This window comes from Hipposideros armiger, unplaced genomic scaffold (genome assembly GCF_001890085.2).
Source record: "Hipposideros armiger isolate ML-2016 unplaced genomic scaffold, ASM189008v1 scaffold_818, whole genome shotgun sequence".
Taxonomy (NCBI): Eukaryota; Metazoa; Chordata; class Mammalia; order Chiroptera; family Hipposideridae; genus Hipposideros; species Hipposideros armiger.
Window position 1 is genome coordinate 299,196 of NW_017732168.1, and position 18,225 is coordinate 317,420.

Consider the following 18,225-nt stretch of genomic DNA (forward strand, 5'->3'; position numbering starts at 1 on the left):
AAAAAAAAAAGAAGATATCAATGCCATTGCTATAGAAGCAGTTACCAATTTTTTTCTTAACAAAGGTAACTAAACTTACCATAGAAAGGACCCAATGGAAAGAGATGGGTTGGGGAGAACAGACCAGTATGGATAAGATAAACTCAGGCCATGAAAACAGTGTGTTCCAGATACGGAAGAATGCAATCTCCGTGGTCAGTGGAGCCATGTTCTGTGCATATGGACAATTAGGACTTTGGGTAATTTGAGTTCATGTTTAGCCTGGAAATTAATACAGAAAACAGAGAAGAGCAAAAATGGGGCAAGGTGTGAGGAAATTGTATTTGCACTGAAATTTAGCCATGACTGCTGCTCTTCGCAACTGGGAGAAGTTTGTTGACCAACTTGAGTACGTTCCTGAGAGCACTGACAAAGGGAAACGAGATACACTTTGGGATTTGAGTTCAGAAGCCCAGACATATAGTATAGAATGCATGGACGCTTCCGGGTCTGTGTGACATGAATGGCATGGTTTTATTGGTTTGATGTCTTCTGCACCCCCAACTATGAAAGAGTATGTGGTGTATGTGAGAAAGAAGCGAAGTAATTTAATTTTGAATTCTTTCTATATCTTTCACTTACTCCTTTTCTAAATATTGATGTGTCTGTGAGAGAGATCAGATTGACAGCTCGTGAAAGGAGAAAAACGCAAATGTGAAGAAACAGATCATAGTGAATGCTGCCAGTTTTCTTGGTCTCCACATCTGGAGTTCTCCTGACTCTTCCCATTAGCCCAATTCAGCTAATTTCTCAGGTTTATCGGGATGGATAAACCTTCTCTTCTCGTGCCATCAGGCTGTCACGTGCTCATTCTAAAGATGTCTATGAAGAGCGTATATGCCAGGCTCCTCGGACTTTCTGAACTGTGCAGCTGGCCCCAGGCCATCTGCCTTGCTGTGGTTCTGCACCCATATCCAGGTGCTTCTGAAAGCATGACATGGCTCATTTCACTTTTATTCCAAGGATTTTGATAGTTCTTCTTAGTGTCCTGAATAAAAACCTCGTTCAATGGAAGTTAACACTGGACTGTCAGTATCAGTCGAGTTGGGTTATCGTCTCAGCTGTCACTGACCTTCACCCCTCTATGCGCCTCAGCTTCCTCATCTGTAACCAACAGGGCACCACGGTCACGAACCTAGGGGATTTCAACTGTTGCTCACAGCAACGTAGGTTGTTTTTATCCCCATTTTACACCTGGAGAAGCAAGGATCACTCTAGTTACGTGATTGGCTCAGAGCTGCTCAGCTAATGAGAAGCTGGAATATAAGAATGTTTTTGGGATCAAAGTCTTTCCACCACCTCCCTGTAAAATAATGTCCTCTGAAATGGCTCTGTTCTTGTGCTGTCCGATACAGTAGCCACTAGCCTTCGATGAAATGAAATTAAAAATTCCGTTTCTTAGTCACACTAGCCCCATTTCAAGTGCTCGATAGCCACATGTGGCTAGTGGCTCTCACACTGGCCAGTGAAGACTCTAGGACGTTCCCATCAGCACAGAGTTTTATTGGACAGGCTAGAGCTTCTCATCAGCACTTATCTTCTATGATTCCTTATTTGTCTGGCATCCAAAGCCTCCCAGAGCTGGACTCCAGCTCTCCTTTACTGTTGGGTTGCTCATGACTCCCAGTCAAACCCTTATGCACCGGCTGGACAGGGCACTGTTTGTGTCCCTCACTGCACCTTCCATAGAGCAGATAGTAAACATATGGATGGATGGATGGATGGATGGATGGATGGATGGATGGATGGATGGATGGACGGACAGAAGGGAGGGAGGGAGGAAAGAAGGGAGTGGCATTCATCTATGCTTTCATTAGACAAATACTTACTGAGTGTCTATTAAGTGCTACATAGTTCCTGGGATTACTGTGGTGACCAGACATGGTCTTGCGAAATTGACTTTCTGTCTGGGAGGGTGGAAGAGTTGAGAACAGATCACAAAGAAGTGTACAAGTAAACAAAAATTCATACAGTAGGGTCATGAGAAAAATAAGCATGTTGTGCTGAGTGCCTGGAAGTGGGGGTGGGACTAGGAAAACTAGATATGGTAGTCTCTAATGAGGTACCATTTGAACCCAAATCTGAATAAGAAGGAGCCGACCATGTGAAGTTTTGTGAGGAACATATTCCATGAAGAAACTGTGCTGTTGAAATTATACTTTTACATACTTTGACAAGATGTCCTATTCACCAGCTTCTGATATATCTGCCCAGTGTAAATACCCAGTTTTAATAATATTTATACAATTATCCTTAAGGAAGGATGCAACAGTGGGGGGCAACAATTAAATTAGAAAAACAGACCAATATAGAGTCTACTGAAGTTGAAATGACATTTATCTTTTATGTTTCTCTTCTTTTGTTGTACAGCTTTGTTCCTGGACCACGTACAGCTGTCCTCAAAGGTGCATTACAGAGGGCAAAATTCTTTCAAGATAAAAAATATGTTTCAAGAGTAGCAAGAGGCAGCAGAGATAATACTGTTCGAAATTTTACTAGATACACATCCCATACCTTTAAAAATGGGAAAAAGGTGATAAAAACTGTTCCCAAATGACACGATAAAGAAAGTGCTCGGAGAATTTAGCCTTAAGAAGCATGGTTAAGACTCTGGACTTGAATAACTAAATTCACTGCCAAGACTGAAGGCAACTTTTATTTGGATATCTGCCTGTATCTGGAGTTCCACTCTGGAGGGCTGGGCAAACCAAAGGTTGTAGATTAGGAGACAACTTGACCCTTTGCACTCACTGGTATTAAGATATATCTTGTCCACTTATTTGACCACTCCTGATAATTCTGGCATGTTAAGACTGATATGTTCAAGAACTGTTATCATTAAAAGATGGAAGAATGAAGAAATGTTTTGAAAAGTCTAATGGAGATATAATTTGAAGGTAAATTTTATATAGTGTATACATGTGTGTACATGGGTCAATGCTAACTCGTTTGATTATGGGTCTCTGTTCATTCTATTTTCTGCAAACTAAGCTGTCTTTCTCAATTGAGTACTGTTTAACGCTCATCTGTTTAACCAAAGGTGGTTTTGGGAGACCCCAACATTTATCTGAGAAATTGATACAGTTGGGATGTCATAATTTTGAAATTTGGGCCTCCCATGACGAGTCCATTTAAACACACCACAGTCTGTATGGACTCGCTGGTCCTCCGATGGGCTTGTGCTAGGTTTCCTCCCACCTTCTGCAGTTGTTTGCTTGGACAGGTGAGAAGCACAGAGTAATTTCCCCCAGCTCCAAATCCTCCCTAACTCCCTGAGAAACTCATTAATTCCCCCAAATCATAAATATATAGAGCCTCCTCCCTGGCGATGTTTATGGACTTTTATTCTTTCTTTCCCATTATTATCATTTATGATTATTAATAACCCATATATTCTTTAGACAAGGAGATTAAAGACACCGCTTATCATGGGTGAAGCTCTGAGTTACTTTTACCCATCAGGTAGCTGTTCAGTCACTGAGCAGGGTGAGCAGGGCTCTGAAAAGAGACTGAGTTTGGAAAAGGTAAGAAAGCTTTTAATCTCCAAATACATAGAGTTTGCAGAGGTGCTAAGAGAGCAGAGTAAGGTAAAGCAGGAGAGGTCTTCCAAGTGCCTCGCCTCTATTAGCCTTCTCTGATGGCTCACTCTCTCCTCACCCCCATTCAGATCATATAACTGATTCTTAATCTTAGTTATAAGGGACTGCTTATTTTCAACAACTAAACACCCAAGTAGCATTATTGAATTTAGACACATTGTTTGGACCTTACCTCAAATTGTAAGAGCGGCTCCACTACCGGTAGTAATGGTTCTGCTGGCAGAATATGACTCTCTTTGGTGAAGGGCGAGAGGCCCTGCTTAGATGTGGGGCAGATGGTTACTGACACCTATGACCAGTATGTAAGGTCTGATTTTCTTTTCTATACCTCTCTTCATAAAAACTGGAAAAGAAGGGCTATCTGCAGTGTGTTTTTAAACCACTTCTGCTGTCCTTACTCAGGCGATTCCAGACAGATGGCTCCCAATGTCTTCAAGGGGGCAAGGAGTTAAAATGTCATATTCATACTCAGGTAATAGAGAAGAATAAAGCACATCAAGTTTCTTCATATTCTAAGTGGTGCTTGGAGGTTCAGGAAAAAATTATGTTTCAAGGACAGGAAACTGATGAGCAATATTTAAGAGGTATTTTAATAAAAGATTTTTTTCTGGTTAACTCAGATTAAGCAAAAATTCCTTGCTTCTGTTTATTGCTGGAGATACTTTTATTTTTTCTACATCAATTAGTAAAGTACAATAAACAAATATTCCCTTGGTGATTGAGATTATTTTAGAATTTTGGGTCATCTTTTTAATCATTAATAAGTGAAGGGCTGGAAACATACTGCAAATATTGGTGAAGTTCCTTTTAAAAATAAATCCATAATATTAGCATTTTCCATGGTTTATCTCTTTCTCCTAAAAGGGGAAAGCAGCAAAAGACTAAGTGTAAATTAAATAAGACCCTACTTAAACCAAGAATCAACAGTGATGCTTCGTGGTTTAAAATTTAAGTTAACTATAAAGAACATGCCTCCTATTAACTCTGCACTGAGCTATGAATCAAACGTGTTTTAAAAAATGTAGAAGTCAAGGATGCAACTCAACATAGCATCAAATTGAAATAATTAGCAACAACCAAATGACCTCTTTTAAAAAGGGGGGGTGGATTGTTTAAGGGGAAGAAGAATGGATGGTTAGAAGATGCGGAAAGGATTCTATCTCCATCAGCACACTCCATGTTTTTCGCCAGCACTTGTCACGTTTCTCAGTCCTGGCTTATCCAATGGCTCCGGGCTTGAAACCCATTCTCAGCATGACAGTTTATGTCTCAAAAAAACTTAGTAGCTAGAAACTGCAAAAATGGCCTTAGCAGACTTTAAGGGAAACAAAGGCAATGCAACACAACACTGCCAAATCAAATCTGCAAATTCTGATTCACTAAGTTATCTAAATATCTAGTCAAGAGTCCATCGCTCCTGATCTATCTTTTATTAAAGGGCAGTTGACATACAGTATGTTTCAGGTGTACAACATAATGATTCTACATTTATATACCTTACAGTGTGATCACCATGATATGTCTGATCTGTCACAGTACAAAGATATTACAATATTACTGAGTATATTCCTGGTGCTATATATTACATTCCGGGGGCTTATTTATTTTGTAACTGGAAGTTTGTACCTCTTATTCCCCTTCACCTTTTTCTCCCATTCCTTTATACCCTTCCCTCTGGCAACCATCAGTTTATTCTCTGTATCTGAGTCTGTTTCTGTTTTGTTTGTTGATTTATATATTTTTTAGATTCCACATATAAGTGAAATCATATGGTATCTGTCTTTTCTCTGACTTATTTCACTAGCATGTTGTCACAAACGGCAAGATTCCATTCTTTTTTATTGCTGAGTAATATTCCATTGTGGCTACATATAACACAACATTATCCATTCATCTATCAGTGGACAGCTAGGTTTCTTCTATATCTTGGCCTTGTAAATAATGCTGCAGTGAACATAGGGGTGCATATCTCTTTTTGAATTAGTGTTTTTGTTTTCTTTGGGTAATGCCCAGAAGTGGAATTGCCGGGTTGTGTGGTAGTTCTACTTTTAATTTTTTGAGGAACCTGCATACTGTTTAACATAGTGGCTGCACCAATTTACATTCCCACCAAGAGTGCAAGAGGGTTCCCAATTCTACATATCCTTGTCAACACTTGTTATTTGTTGACTTTTTGATAGTAGCCATTCTGATACCTCATTGTGGTTTTCATTTACATTTCCCTGATTAGTGACGTTGAGTATCTTTTCATTGTGTTCTTTGATCTATGTGTCTGTTTTTGTGTCAGTACCATGCTATTTTCATTACTATAGCTTGAAGTAAAGTTTGAAATCAGGGGGCATAATATCGCCAACATTGTTCTTCTTTCTCAAGATTGCTTTGGCAATTCAGGGTCTTTTGTGGTTTCATTTAAATTTTAGAATTATTAGTGCTAGTTCTGTGAAAAATGTCCTTGGTATTTTGATAGGGATTGCATTGAATCTGTAGATTGTTTGGGGTAGTATGGGCATTTTTACAATATTAATCCTTCCAATCCATGAGCATGGTATATCCTTCAATTTATTTGCATTGTCTTCAATTTCTTTTATCAATGTCTTAGTTTTCAGAGTACAGGTCTTTTACTTCCTTGGTTAAATTTATTCCTAGGCATTTTATTCTTTTTGATGCAATTGTAAATAGGATTGTTTTTCTTAATTGCTTTCTGATACCTTGTTACTAATGTATAGAACTACTACAGATTTCTGAATATTAATTTTGTATCCTGCAACTTTACTGAATTCATTTGTTCTAATAACTTTTTGGTGGAGCCTTTAGGGTTTTCTATATACAGTAGCATGCCATCTGCAAATAATAACAGTTTTACTTCTTCCTTTTCAATTTGAATGCCTTTTATTTCTTTCTTGTCTAATTGGTGTGGCTAGGACTTCCAATACTATGTTGAATAAAAGTGTTGTGAGTGTGCATCCTTACCTTGTTCCTGATCTTAGAAGGGAAGCTTTCATCTTGTCACCAATGAGTATGATGCTAGCTGTGGGCTTGTCCTATATGGCCTTTATTATGTGGAAGTATGTTCCCTCTATGCCCACTTGGTTGAGAATTTTTATCGTAAGTGGATGCTGACTGTTATCAAATGCTTTTTATTTATCTATTGAGATGATCGTGTGATTTTCATTCTTGGTTTTGTTAATGTTGTGTATCACGCTGATTGAATTGTGAATATGGAACCGTCCTTGCATCCCTGGAATAAATCCCACTTGATCATAGTGTATGATCCTTTTAATGTATTGTTGAATTCAGCTTAATATTTTTTTCAGCATTTTTGCTTGTATGTCCATTAGGGATACTGGCATGTAATTTTTCCTTCTTTGTAGTATCTTTGTCTGATTTTGGTATCAGGGTAATGTTGGCTTTGTAGAAAGAGTGGAAGTGTTCCTTCCTCCTGAATTTTTTGGACTAGTCAAAAAGGATAGCTTTTCTTCTTTAAATGTTTGGTAGAATTTACCTGTGAAGCCACCTGGTACTGGACTCTTATTTGTTGTTACTGATTCAATTTTGTTCCTAATACTCACTCTGCTCAGATTTTCTGTTTCTTCCTTGTTTATTCTCGGAAGGTTGTATTTTTCTAGGAATCTATTCATTTCTTCTAGGCTGTGCAATTTGTTGGCATATAATTGTTCCTGGTATTGTTTTATGATCCTTTGTATTTCTGTGGAGTCAGTTGAACTTCTCTTTCATTTCTGATTTTATTTGGTTGGGCCCTCTCTGTTTTTTCTTGATAAGCCTGGCTAAAGATTTATCAATTTTGTTTATCTTTTCAAAAAAACAGCTCTTAGTTTCGTTAATCTTTTTTTTTTTAAGTCTATTTCGTTTACTTCCACTCTGATCTTTATTATTTTCTTCCTTCTACTCACTTTAGGCTTTGCTTGTTCTTTTTCTAGTTCCCTTAGCTTAGATTGGTTATTTGGGATTTTTCTTGTTTTGGGGGTTAGGCTTGTACTGCTATAAATTTCCCTCTTACAACTGCTTTTGCTGTATCCTATAGATTTTGGAAAGTCGTGTTTCCATTTTCATTTGTCTCGATATTTTTTTATTTCCTCTTTAAATTCTTCTTAGATCCACTGGTTGTTTAATAGCATTTTGTTTAGTCTCCAGGTGTTTGTGTGTTTTCAGTTTTATTCTTGTTATTGATTTCTAGTTCTAATATGTGGTAGTCAGAAAATACACTCAATAAGATTTCAGTCTATCTGAGTTTATTGAGACTTATTTTGTGGCCTAACATGATCTATCCTTGAAAATGTTCCATGTCCACTTGAAAAGAATGTGTATTCTGCAATTTCTGGATGAAATGTTCTATAAATATCTATTAAGTCCATCTGGTCTAATGTGTCATTTAAAGCCACTGTTTTGTTGAGCTTCTGTCTGGATAACCTATCCATTGATGTAAATGGGATATTAAAGTCCCCTACTGTTATTGTATTACTGTCAGTTTCTTCCTTTATGGCTGTTAATATTTTTAATATTTAGGTGCTCCTGTGTTTGTTGTGTATTTACAAATGTTATATCCTCTTCCTGGATTGACCCCTTTATCGCTATGTAATACCTTCGTCTCTTTTTACAGTATATTTTAAAGTATTTTGTCCTATATAAGTATTGCTACCCAAGCTTTCTTTTCATTTCTGTTTGCATGGAGTATCTTTTTCCATCTCTTCATTTTCAGTTTGTGTCTTTCAATCTAAAGTGAGTCTCTTGTAGACTGCATATAAACGGGTCTCGTTTTTTTATCCATACAGCCACCCTATGTCTTTTGATTGGAGCATAGTCCATTTACACTTAAAGTAATTATTAATAGGTATTCATTTATTGTCACTTTGTTTTCTGGTTGTTTTTGTATTATTCTTTTTCTTTCTTCTCCTGGTTTCTTCCCTTGTGGTTTCCTGGGTTTTAATGTTATGTTTGGGTTACTTTCTCTTTATTTTTTTGTGTACCTTTTGTAAGTTTTTGGTTTGTCATTACTATGAGATATATATAGCAGTGTATAAGCTGATAGGCATTTAAATTCAAATGTATTCTAAAAATGCTACATTTTTATTCCCCTTCTACACATTTTGATGTCATAGTTTGTCTTTTTGTTTTGTGTAGCCCCCTAACTACTTATTGTATAGTTGATATTGATACTTAAGTCTTTTAGCCTTCATACTAGCTTTTTAAGTGGCTGATTGCCTGCCTTTTCTCTACATTTGCCTTTGTCGGTGAGATGGAGTTTTTCTTTCATATATGTTTTTATTTCTGGTTATGGCCTTTATTTTTCTGCTGAAAGAAGGCCCTTTAATATTTCTTGTAAAGCCAGTTTGGTGGTGAGGAACTCCTTTAGTTTTTGTTTGTCTGGAAAACTTTATTTCTCCTTCAATTCTGAGTAACCTTCCCAGGTAAAGTATTCTATTGGGTTGTCGGAAAAGTCATGACGTATTTTTTCTATGTTTTTCGTTGCAAAATGTGTCATGACTTTTTGACAACCCAATAGGTTGTAGGTTCCTTCCTTTCAGCACTTTAAGTATATCCTACCACTCCCTTCTGGCCTATGAAGTTTCTGCTGAGAAATCAGCTGATAGCCTTATGGGGTTTCCTTTGTATGTGACTAGTTATTTTTCTTTTGCTGTCTCCAAGAGTCTTTCTTTAAATGTAGGCATTTTAATTACAATATGTGTTGGTATGACTCTCTTTGGGGTCATCTTCTTTGGAACTCTCTGTGCTTTCTGGACCTGGAAGTCTGTTTCCTTTCCCAGGTTAGGAAAGTTTTCAGTCATTATTTCTTCAAATAAGCTCTCTCTCTCTCTCCTTCTTCTGGGATATCTAGTATATAAATTTGAGTGCATTTGATGTTGTCCCTTAAACTATCCTTGTTTTTTAAGTTTTTTTCCTTTTTGCTGTTCTGATTGGGTGATTTTCATGATTCTGTCTTTCCAGGTCGCTAATTTGTTCTTCTTTGTTATCCAATCTGTTGATTTCCTCTAATGTGTTTTTTATTGCAGCTATTGTAGTCTTTAGCTTTAATTGGTTATTATATTTTCTAACTCTTTTTTGAAGTTCTCCCTAAGTTCCTCTATTCTTCTCCCAAGTTTGGTGAGTATCCTTATGACTATTGCTTTGGATTCTTTATCAAACAAATTATCTGTTTCATTAGGGTTTTTATCTGGAGTTTTTTCTTATTCCTTCATTTAAAACATATTCTCGTGTCTTTTCATTTTGATTGATTGTGTTTGTCACTATGAATTAGACAAAACAGCGCTCTCTCCTGATCTTGAAGGAGTGCCCTTGTGTAGGAGTGACTTCTGTGTGGACTGTGTGTGCTGGGAGATTTTAGCAGTTTGGGTGGAGCTGTGTGGTGCCCTGGGCACTAGCTGGCTCAAGCTTCAGGAGGTGCTGGCTGAGGAGGCCCAGAGTGCAGGGCTCTGGGGGCACCCTGAGGGGCTGGGGCACTGGCCAGTGGTGCCAGCGTACACTGTGGAGGTCTTGCAGGCCAACAAGAGTACTTGGATTGAGTTCCCTCCTGCGCTACCTAGTTGGAGGGGGAATGTAAACAAAGGTGCTCCCCAGTTACCTCCAGTTTCCCACCTGTTTGGCAGGTACCTGGGGGTAAGTAAATGGACTTTTTATCACGTATAGTCTTGGTGTTCCTTAAATCACTGTTTTATCGCAGAGCAGGCACGTCTGTCCACGCAGGCCTCTCAGTATTATCCCTGCCTACTGCAGGTCGCTCCATTAGGGTAGGATTCCCATGTCTCTGTCTTTCCTACCCTTCTCTGTATAGTCCCTCTCTCATTTGATGTGCAGAAGCTGTTCAATCAGCCCTCGGTTGTTCTCAGGAGGAACTGCTCAGTATGTAGGTAAGTTTGGGGTATTCTGACCTTTCTGAATGACAGGATTTTCTGATAGATTTGTTTACCTGTGTCAACACTGATTGTATTGAATCATGAAGCCAGACATATTTATTGCAAACTGTCATGTGCTACACTAAGTTATAAAATTACAGAAATTTAAATTTTAGGTATTTCTTTAAACAGTAGTATTTTCCCCAGACTCAAATAATCTATTCAGCTTTGTAATTTTATAGACTCATGTAACTAATTCCAAACTAAAATATTTTGAACACCATAAACTCGTCTGCAAGTGGATGATAATTAAATGTGGAGAGAGAAATCAGGTTTGTGTATGAACAATAACTGATGACCTTGAAGGGTTTATTGTAGTGGGAAAGGCCAATTTTGGCCTTTTAAAAGCCAGTTTTCTTGGCATGTTAACAGCTCAATCCTTTTATATTTATTTTTCATGCATTTAATAAATAATCTATACTTGAGAAAAGCAAGCTGTTGAGCCAAGTTTCAGAATTTATAGCAGAGCCTATAAAAAACAGGAATGATGGCTAAGAGGAGACACATTTCTCTAGAGCTAATACAGAGGAGATCTATTCTAGTGTTAAATAACTAATAAGGCAGACTATAAAACACACAGGAAGAAAGATTACAGCAGAAAGAGCATAATAGTGAGAGCCCAGAGATTTGAGGAAAAGGCCTAGTTCTGTCACTGACTCTGTGACACCAAGCCCATTTCTTCAGAACAAATGCTGCTACAGAGTTTATGCTTCTGCTAAGATTTACTGTTAAAGGCACAAACAAAAACCCTTAAGATGCTTGAATACAGTTTATTGGCTGTTTTGAATAGCATTTTTAATAGCAAAAATGTGTTTATATTATAATAGCTTACAACCATCTTTTTTCAACACAACATAGACTGAGATCATGTAAGTCTTAGCATTTCAAATTCCTCACCTCTGTAACATATACAATAAAAAGTTCCAGATACTGTCGCCTGGCTGATTCTCGTAGAGAGGTGCACAAGTGTGCTAAATCAAGTGCAACTTCCTTAACCACCTTGGGTGGGATTTGTTTTATCATGAAACAATACAGAGACATGATTTTGAAAATTAAACAAATGAATCTGTTCTCACTTTTCTCTAAAAATACCTTATCTCTTGAGTTACAGTATATTTATAATTTTATTACAAATTCTACAAATCACTAGGCTTTCATTTCCATACCTTAACAATCCCATCTCTAGAAGCAGTTACAATGAAGCCCTGTGTTGTCTGGAACGTGGCAACATCTGTGATAATATCATGGTGTCCCACAGGCAGAGACTCTGGGCCCCTCCGAGGGGTGTCATCACTTGGTCCTACCTTCTGCTTATTCTGAATTTCCTGTTTCATGGTTAAAAGTGAAGGAGAAAGCCAGAAGTTAAAAGCCTGTACCATATTCTACCTCTTGTTAGTATTCTTGCTTTGGGGATATGTTGTTGTTGTTGTTGAATAAGCTAAAAACCTCTTGTGAAGTAGCCATGCTTTCACAAATATACTGAGCAAAATGAGTAAAAAAGCCAGCATGACATTCTAGGTTATAAACAGGCCGATAATCTGTGCATATTACCTTTTGTCAAAATCAAAAGCATATAATTAAGAGGTATAAAGGACCAGGATATGGAAGTAATTACATATCACATATTTAGCATTTCTAAAGCTCACGATTATTTGTCATGAAGGAAGCACACCTTCACTTACTGAGCACTGGGCCAGGCACTTTCAGGTATGTTATCTTAATTGAGTTATTATCTAACTCAAGATTACAAGCTTTAGTCCCAATAGCCAGGTATGAATCCCACATTTGCTGCTTACTAGCTGGGTGATCTTCAGGAAAATAATAAAACAACTTTATAAGGAACTACCTTTAAGGACTCAGCAAGGTATAAAGAGCTTACTTCATGCTGTATACTTGTACGTGCACTTTCAATATGTTTATTATAAAAGTTAATTTTAAAAAACACAGAAAAGCCAAGAGAAAAGAAACATTTCTTAAATTTGAAGAAATACTACCACTCTTGGCCAAAGCCGTTTTATTTTAACTCAATGTTTATGAAAGGCATTTTTATGCCTAAAAAAGTTGAAGGAAAAAAAGACTGCTTGTACCTGGACAACTTCAGTGCCTTCAATTATTTTCCTGTAGTATGACACAGATGGAGAACTAGTACTTCCTGCAACAACATAGGACCTCTCTGGGTAAGCCAAGTCCCAAAACCTAGGGAAGAGGAATCAAATGGTGATAATCTCCAAAGGAGAAGGGGAGGAACTAATGAGCATTGACTTGCATTCATCAATTTATAGCTTATTTTCTTTTGCAGAAGGAAAAGGATTTTTCTAGAACAGGATAACATTCATTACAAATGAAGTATTAACAGTTTCTTGTAAGATGTGGGTGATTTTAGACATTATAATATTGGTAATAGTGTTGTTAACTGTAGTATCCACCCACAGTTTATTATCTTTCCCATTTTAAGTGTTTCATGAAGTATTCTTTATCAGATACTATACCTTATTTTCATGTCTGAGCCAGCTGTTAGCAAGATAGGATTTCCATCTGCAGGACTACAGTAGATACCATGAACACTGTGAGGAGAAGGCTTAAAAGACATAAACATGAGTCAAATAAAAGATACCAGTGTATTCAATAAATGATGGTGCCATTTGTAGAGATAAGCCAACTGTCAGTGGCTTTACAGACACCTGGTTTATTGAAGAAATGAGAGACTGATTATGTATGTCTTATATACTTCTTTCTTTGGGACTTCAAAATGCATTTGCTTTGTATCATTCTGAATAAAGAGGCAAGGCCTGTTCAGCTTCCTAAACTTTTCTATTTTGGATGAGGAGGACCCCAACTAGAGAAAAAAAATCTTTCCTACCTTTTGCTCCAATGAAGCACCCTTGACAAAAGGTGCTTTTCACCCTTGGCAACATGACAACACTGAAAGTATGTGAAAGGGTAAAGTTCCATTTTTTAACAATCTAAACATCAATCTGGGCTTTTCCTAATTAACCCAGATATTTACTGGGGTTCCAAAGACATCACAAACCTTATGGACTAGCAACCAAAACACCCAATGAAGCAGACACGACAGCCTAATGGAATGGAAAGCCGCCATGCAGCAATGGCCACTAATGCTTATTTAAAACATAACCCCAAAGCCCGTCAGGTATCATGTTTTGGTAAAACGTCTGAAAGTGCTTGGGAGGTGGGAAATTACACGGGCCTTTGTAATAAAAACTGGAGTCAAACCTGTAACTCAGAAAGCGGTGGGGCACTGCTGGCCCAGAGCGTGAATCTTCTGTCACCCGTCTCCATGTCCCACATAGACACTTCATTGTTGCCCTGGACAGCTGAGGAAAACAAGGGCCAGAGCCATTACTCACATAGGAACTCTGCTCTGAGCTTTCACGTCTTAGTAGATAACTTAAGTCAGCCCGTACCCATTTCCACTTTTTCCCAGCAAGAAATGCTGACTGGTGACAGGGTCACAATGTTATTTAAAAGTACTAGGCCACAGTGCAAAAAAAAGAAATGTTTTTAATAGCCTACCAGTAAATATTTACTGGTGTCCAACCAAGTGGAGAGAATTGTGGGGTGGGTGGAAAGTCAAATCAAAAACAGATTCTGCCCTCGAGAAACCTGCAGTGTAGTAGAGTAAAAAAGAGAAATGCAGATTTCCACCTGAACTCAAGGAAGGAAAAGATCACACCCGGAGGGTAAGGATCAAGGTTGTCTCGTGGAGATGTCACTGGGACTGAAAGAACAAGGAAAGCTAGACAGACAGGTGGCATACAAGTGAATCATTACAGGCAGAAAGAACGGAATGAGCAAAACACCACACAAATCTCTGTGATCTGGGGAAACATGAGCAGTTGGTCTGACTGACGCCCAGTTGTGATAGGGAAGAGTGGAAGATGAAGGGAGAGGAAAGAAGGGTGGAGAAGACTACAGAAAAGGAAACTGCAGGCTCCAGAGGCGGCATTATCCCTGAGATATTTGTGAGCAGCGGGGTGACAATACCCCAGGCTTCATGAATGTTTACTGAACCAGCAGCATTTACTACGAGCTAGTCGCTGTCCTAGGCACTAAGGAAGAGACGGCAAACAATCCAAAGAAATTCTGTTTTGTGGCACTTACATACCAGGGGAAACAACAAACCAAAGAAACACAAAGGCCCTGCAGCAGGAATGTGCTTTCGTTCAAGGAAAGAGCCAGGAAGCCAGTGTAGCTGGAGCAGACCGAGCATGGCAGACGAGCAGGAAAGGGCACTAGTGCCGGTCCCTTCCCATGAGCCACTCTCAGGCTGGCCCACATGAGCCACATTAGCAGGCTCCTGCCCTCTGGCTTCTAGATGGGTTTGGCCTGTGGTAAGCTAAATAATGGCCCTCCAGAGTAACCAAAGCCTAGCCTCTGGAGCTTGTAGAATATTACCTTAGATGGAAAAGTGACTTTGCAGATGTGATTAGGGACCTCAAGAAGGGGGTGGGGAGAGGAGGGAGGATCCTGGATTGTTCAGTTGAGCCCTAAATGCAATCACAAGTGTCCCTATAAGAGGGAGACGCGTTTGACAGCAGAAGGCAGTCTGACTTTTCAATGAAGCAAGATGCGATGGTGCTGGCTGAGGGTGCAAGCAGGGGTCATGAGAAGGCATGGAAGCAGGAAACAGGGGATGGGTTCTTCCCTAGAACCTCCAGGAGGAATGCGGCCCTGCCTGCTACCTTGATTTTGGCTCAGCAACACTCATTTCGAACATCTGCCTTCAGACCTGTAAGGGAATAAGGTTTTGTTTGGTTATTACAGTAGTCGTAGGCCTGTGGGAGCCCCAGCAGATCAAGAGATGGGTGAAAGTCAAGTCAGTCACCTCAGGCGGGTTGTATCCCTCATCTCAAACTCACTGCTCCTCTCAAGGTGGCCTCCTCTATTGAACTTCCTTCCAAATTCCAGTAACCATGCCCTCCCCTCCTGCCTTCTAATAGTACTTGCCCTGTTTTATTGCACTGTCTTTTATGATGCTCCTACACCCACATCTTTGTAAATAGTTCCTTTGGAAATAAATCCTCCTCCAACATCCTACTCTGGGTATGCCATCTGTTTCCTGGTGGAGCCCTGACTGATAAAGAAGGTCAGAGAGGTAGCAGGGGCAGAGCCATAAAGCCTTTGGGCCGCAGAGAGGAGTCTGGCTGCTAGCTGGAAGGAGAAGCCGCTGGAAGGTACTGAGCAGATGAAGAACAGTCTTAAGGGGTAAGGATAAAAGTGGAGTTATAAAGGGTATTGTATTAGTAGGGTGGTTTGGACTAGAGACTAAAAAGTGGTCAGCTTCTGAATGTATTTTAAGATCGAACATATATGATGGGCTGATGGACTAGACATGGGATAAGAGAGAAGAACTGGACAACACGAGGCTTCTGTCTGAGCATCTAGCATACAAGCTGCCGGTTACTGACAGAACACTATAGGAAGAGCAGGTTTGTCTCAGTAAGAGGTGGTGGTGAGGGAACTGGTAGAGAAGAAACCAAGTGTTCAGTTTAGACATGTCAAGTTTAAGATGGCTAGTAGGCCTCTCAGAGGAGATTTTAAGTAGGCAGATATAAATATCTGAATACATTTGGTATTTAAAGCATGGGACTGGATAAGATCATACAGGGAAGTCAGTGGACAAGCAGAAGAGGTTTAGACCAAAGAATGAGCCCTGAGGCAGGCCACAATTTAAAAGTTGGAAGATGAGGAACCAGCAAATCAATGAATAGGAGAACCAAGAGTGATGTCCCTGAAATCAGGCAGGGTAAGTATTTCAGAAAGAGGAAACAATCAAATGATTAGTCAAATGATCAGTCAAATAAGAGGCAGGCTGAGTAATGGCCATCGAATTTGACAACATGGTGACTTGGACAGCAGCGGTGTAGGAGATGGACTATGTGTATGAGAAGGACCAGAAAGAGAACAGACGCGAGAGGACCAACGCAGAAACAAGAATAACAAGAGCACTAATCCTGTTCTGGGCTATGGGCTTTATATGTGTTATCTCAGATTCTTACAACTCCACTAGACAAGTATTTTTAATCACATTTTACAGATGAGGAAAGTGAGTTTCAAAGACTTGCCCAAGTAAATCTGAATGCCCAATGAGGGGAGGGGAGAGAAAGGAAGCTTACAAGAAACACAACAGAAACTGATCAACAAGAAACAACAACTGATTAGGATGAATCAAGGTTTCTAACTTAGATTTCTAGGAAGATGGTGGCAGCTTTAACAGAAATATGGGATCCAGGAGAAAGAAAACATGGAAGGAGAATAGGTGGCAGACAGGAATGGGAGGTGATGTGGTTGATGATCGTTTTTAAGCATAATAAATATGAAATGACAGTGAGTTATCAGTGGTGGGAACTTCCATAATCAAAACAGAACAAAATCAAGCATTCTGTTCATATGTAAAACAAAAACTATAAAAACATGAGTCTTGGCAGCAGGGTATTATGCACTTCCCAAGAAAATCCCCCAACACCGAAAGCCAGCCTTCCATTTTACCTGCAATCACCCAGGATTGGTACAGAGGGTGCATTGAGAGGCGTCTGATTCGAGCCCTGGAAGGATGGCAGTGACTGGAAATTGGCAACTGGAACCGCATGTCCCAACAAGCCATGGTACCGCTGCTTGTACCTTAAATTTTAAAAAAAAGCCAAAAAGATTACCATTTAATGATTAAAGCACATCATGCTACATTTATACAAATGGTGAACAGTGTTGTCTGTATTTTAAAACTGACTTAGTCACTTAGAAAAAGGCTCTGTTCTCATGAAACTGTCTCCAGTTTCAAACAGCACCGTTACTTGTTAAATAACAGACATAAAGTGCTTATCACAATGCTACTACAGAAGTGTCTAACAAATGGAAATTGAAAATGAATAATCCATAAATTACTGACACTGTTATCAATTGCCAAAGGCACCCACAATAAACAGAAGGCCTAGAGAAGATAAAAATTGAGTCTGATACATCAAAATGTTCAGAATGCCTTAAATAACCAGAGATGTTTTCCTGGCATTCACTGATCACTTTTCCAACCCCAAAGTGGCTGCAGCTTTGTAGCTGCTCAGACTTCAGTCATTTCCACGGGCCCTTTTCTCCAAAACATTCTGGAGCCAGGTATGGGTGTCCAATCACAGCAGAAACAGTGAGTCCCTGCACATCTGCCCATGACAACTTGAACCCCACAAAGAGAAGCCCCCTCCATCCCCAAATAATAATTCCTACCTACACACTAAGCAGCCGGCTGTGACGGAGGCACAGAGCCTATGCTTGCATTCGTCTCCAATTCCAGGAGAGAGACTGAGGGTGGGAAAAGACAAAAGGGGCAGCTGGGTTCGTCCCTCTGTTTGTCACCCTGCCCCACTCCAGGACAATCACTCAAATAGCCACAGGTAATTGGCTGCCCTCCTCAAAGCTGATCAGGGTGCCTGAGACCCATCACTGCCATTGGCTAACATGCTAAGTGTTTAATATCTACTCTTCTAGGCCTGACATGACACCTTCCTGTACCTGTTCAGTTTCTTCACATAAAAGGCAAAAAAAAAAAGAAAAGAAAATGCATTCCATAAAACTATATTAAAAGTAATGAAGGGAAGGTATTTCACAATTGTAAATGCAAGTTAGGGAACCCAGAAACCAAAATTCAA

General features: G+C 39.3%; 2 protein-coding genes across 2 annotated transcripts in view; one reads left to right on the top strand and one right to left on the bottom strand.

Annotated features, from left to right (window-relative positions):
• Positions 1-2,626, top strand: part of COL6A6 (collagen type VI alpha 6 chain) — a 101,675-nt gene extending 99,049 nt beyond the window's left edge. Inside the window, 1 exon segment of the mRNA XM_019628915.1 lies at positions 2,410-2,626. Coding sequence (XP_019484460.1) covers positions 2,410-2,626 — 217 coding nt within the window.
• Positions 2,627-11,317: 8,691 nt separating this feature from the next.
• Positions 11,318-18,225, bottom strand: part of PIK3R4 (phosphoinositide-3-kinase regulatory subunit 4) — a 56,341-nt gene continuing 49,433 nt past the window's right edge. Inside the window, exons 16-20 of the mRNA XM_019628932.1 lie at positions 17,078-17,209; positions 13,802-13,902; positions 13,057-13,145; positions 12,655-12,763; positions 11,318-11,892 (exon numbers count right to left, since the gene is read on the bottom strand). Of these exons, the coding sequence (XP_019484477.1) occupies positions 11,722-11,892; positions 12,655-12,763; positions 13,057-13,145; positions 13,802-13,902; positions 17,078-17,209 (602 nt within the window). The 3' untranslated portion in view covers positions 11,318-11,721. The remainder of the gene's footprint in view (positions 11,893-12,654; positions 12,764-13,056; positions 13,146-13,801; positions 13,903-17,077; positions 17,210-18,225) is intronic.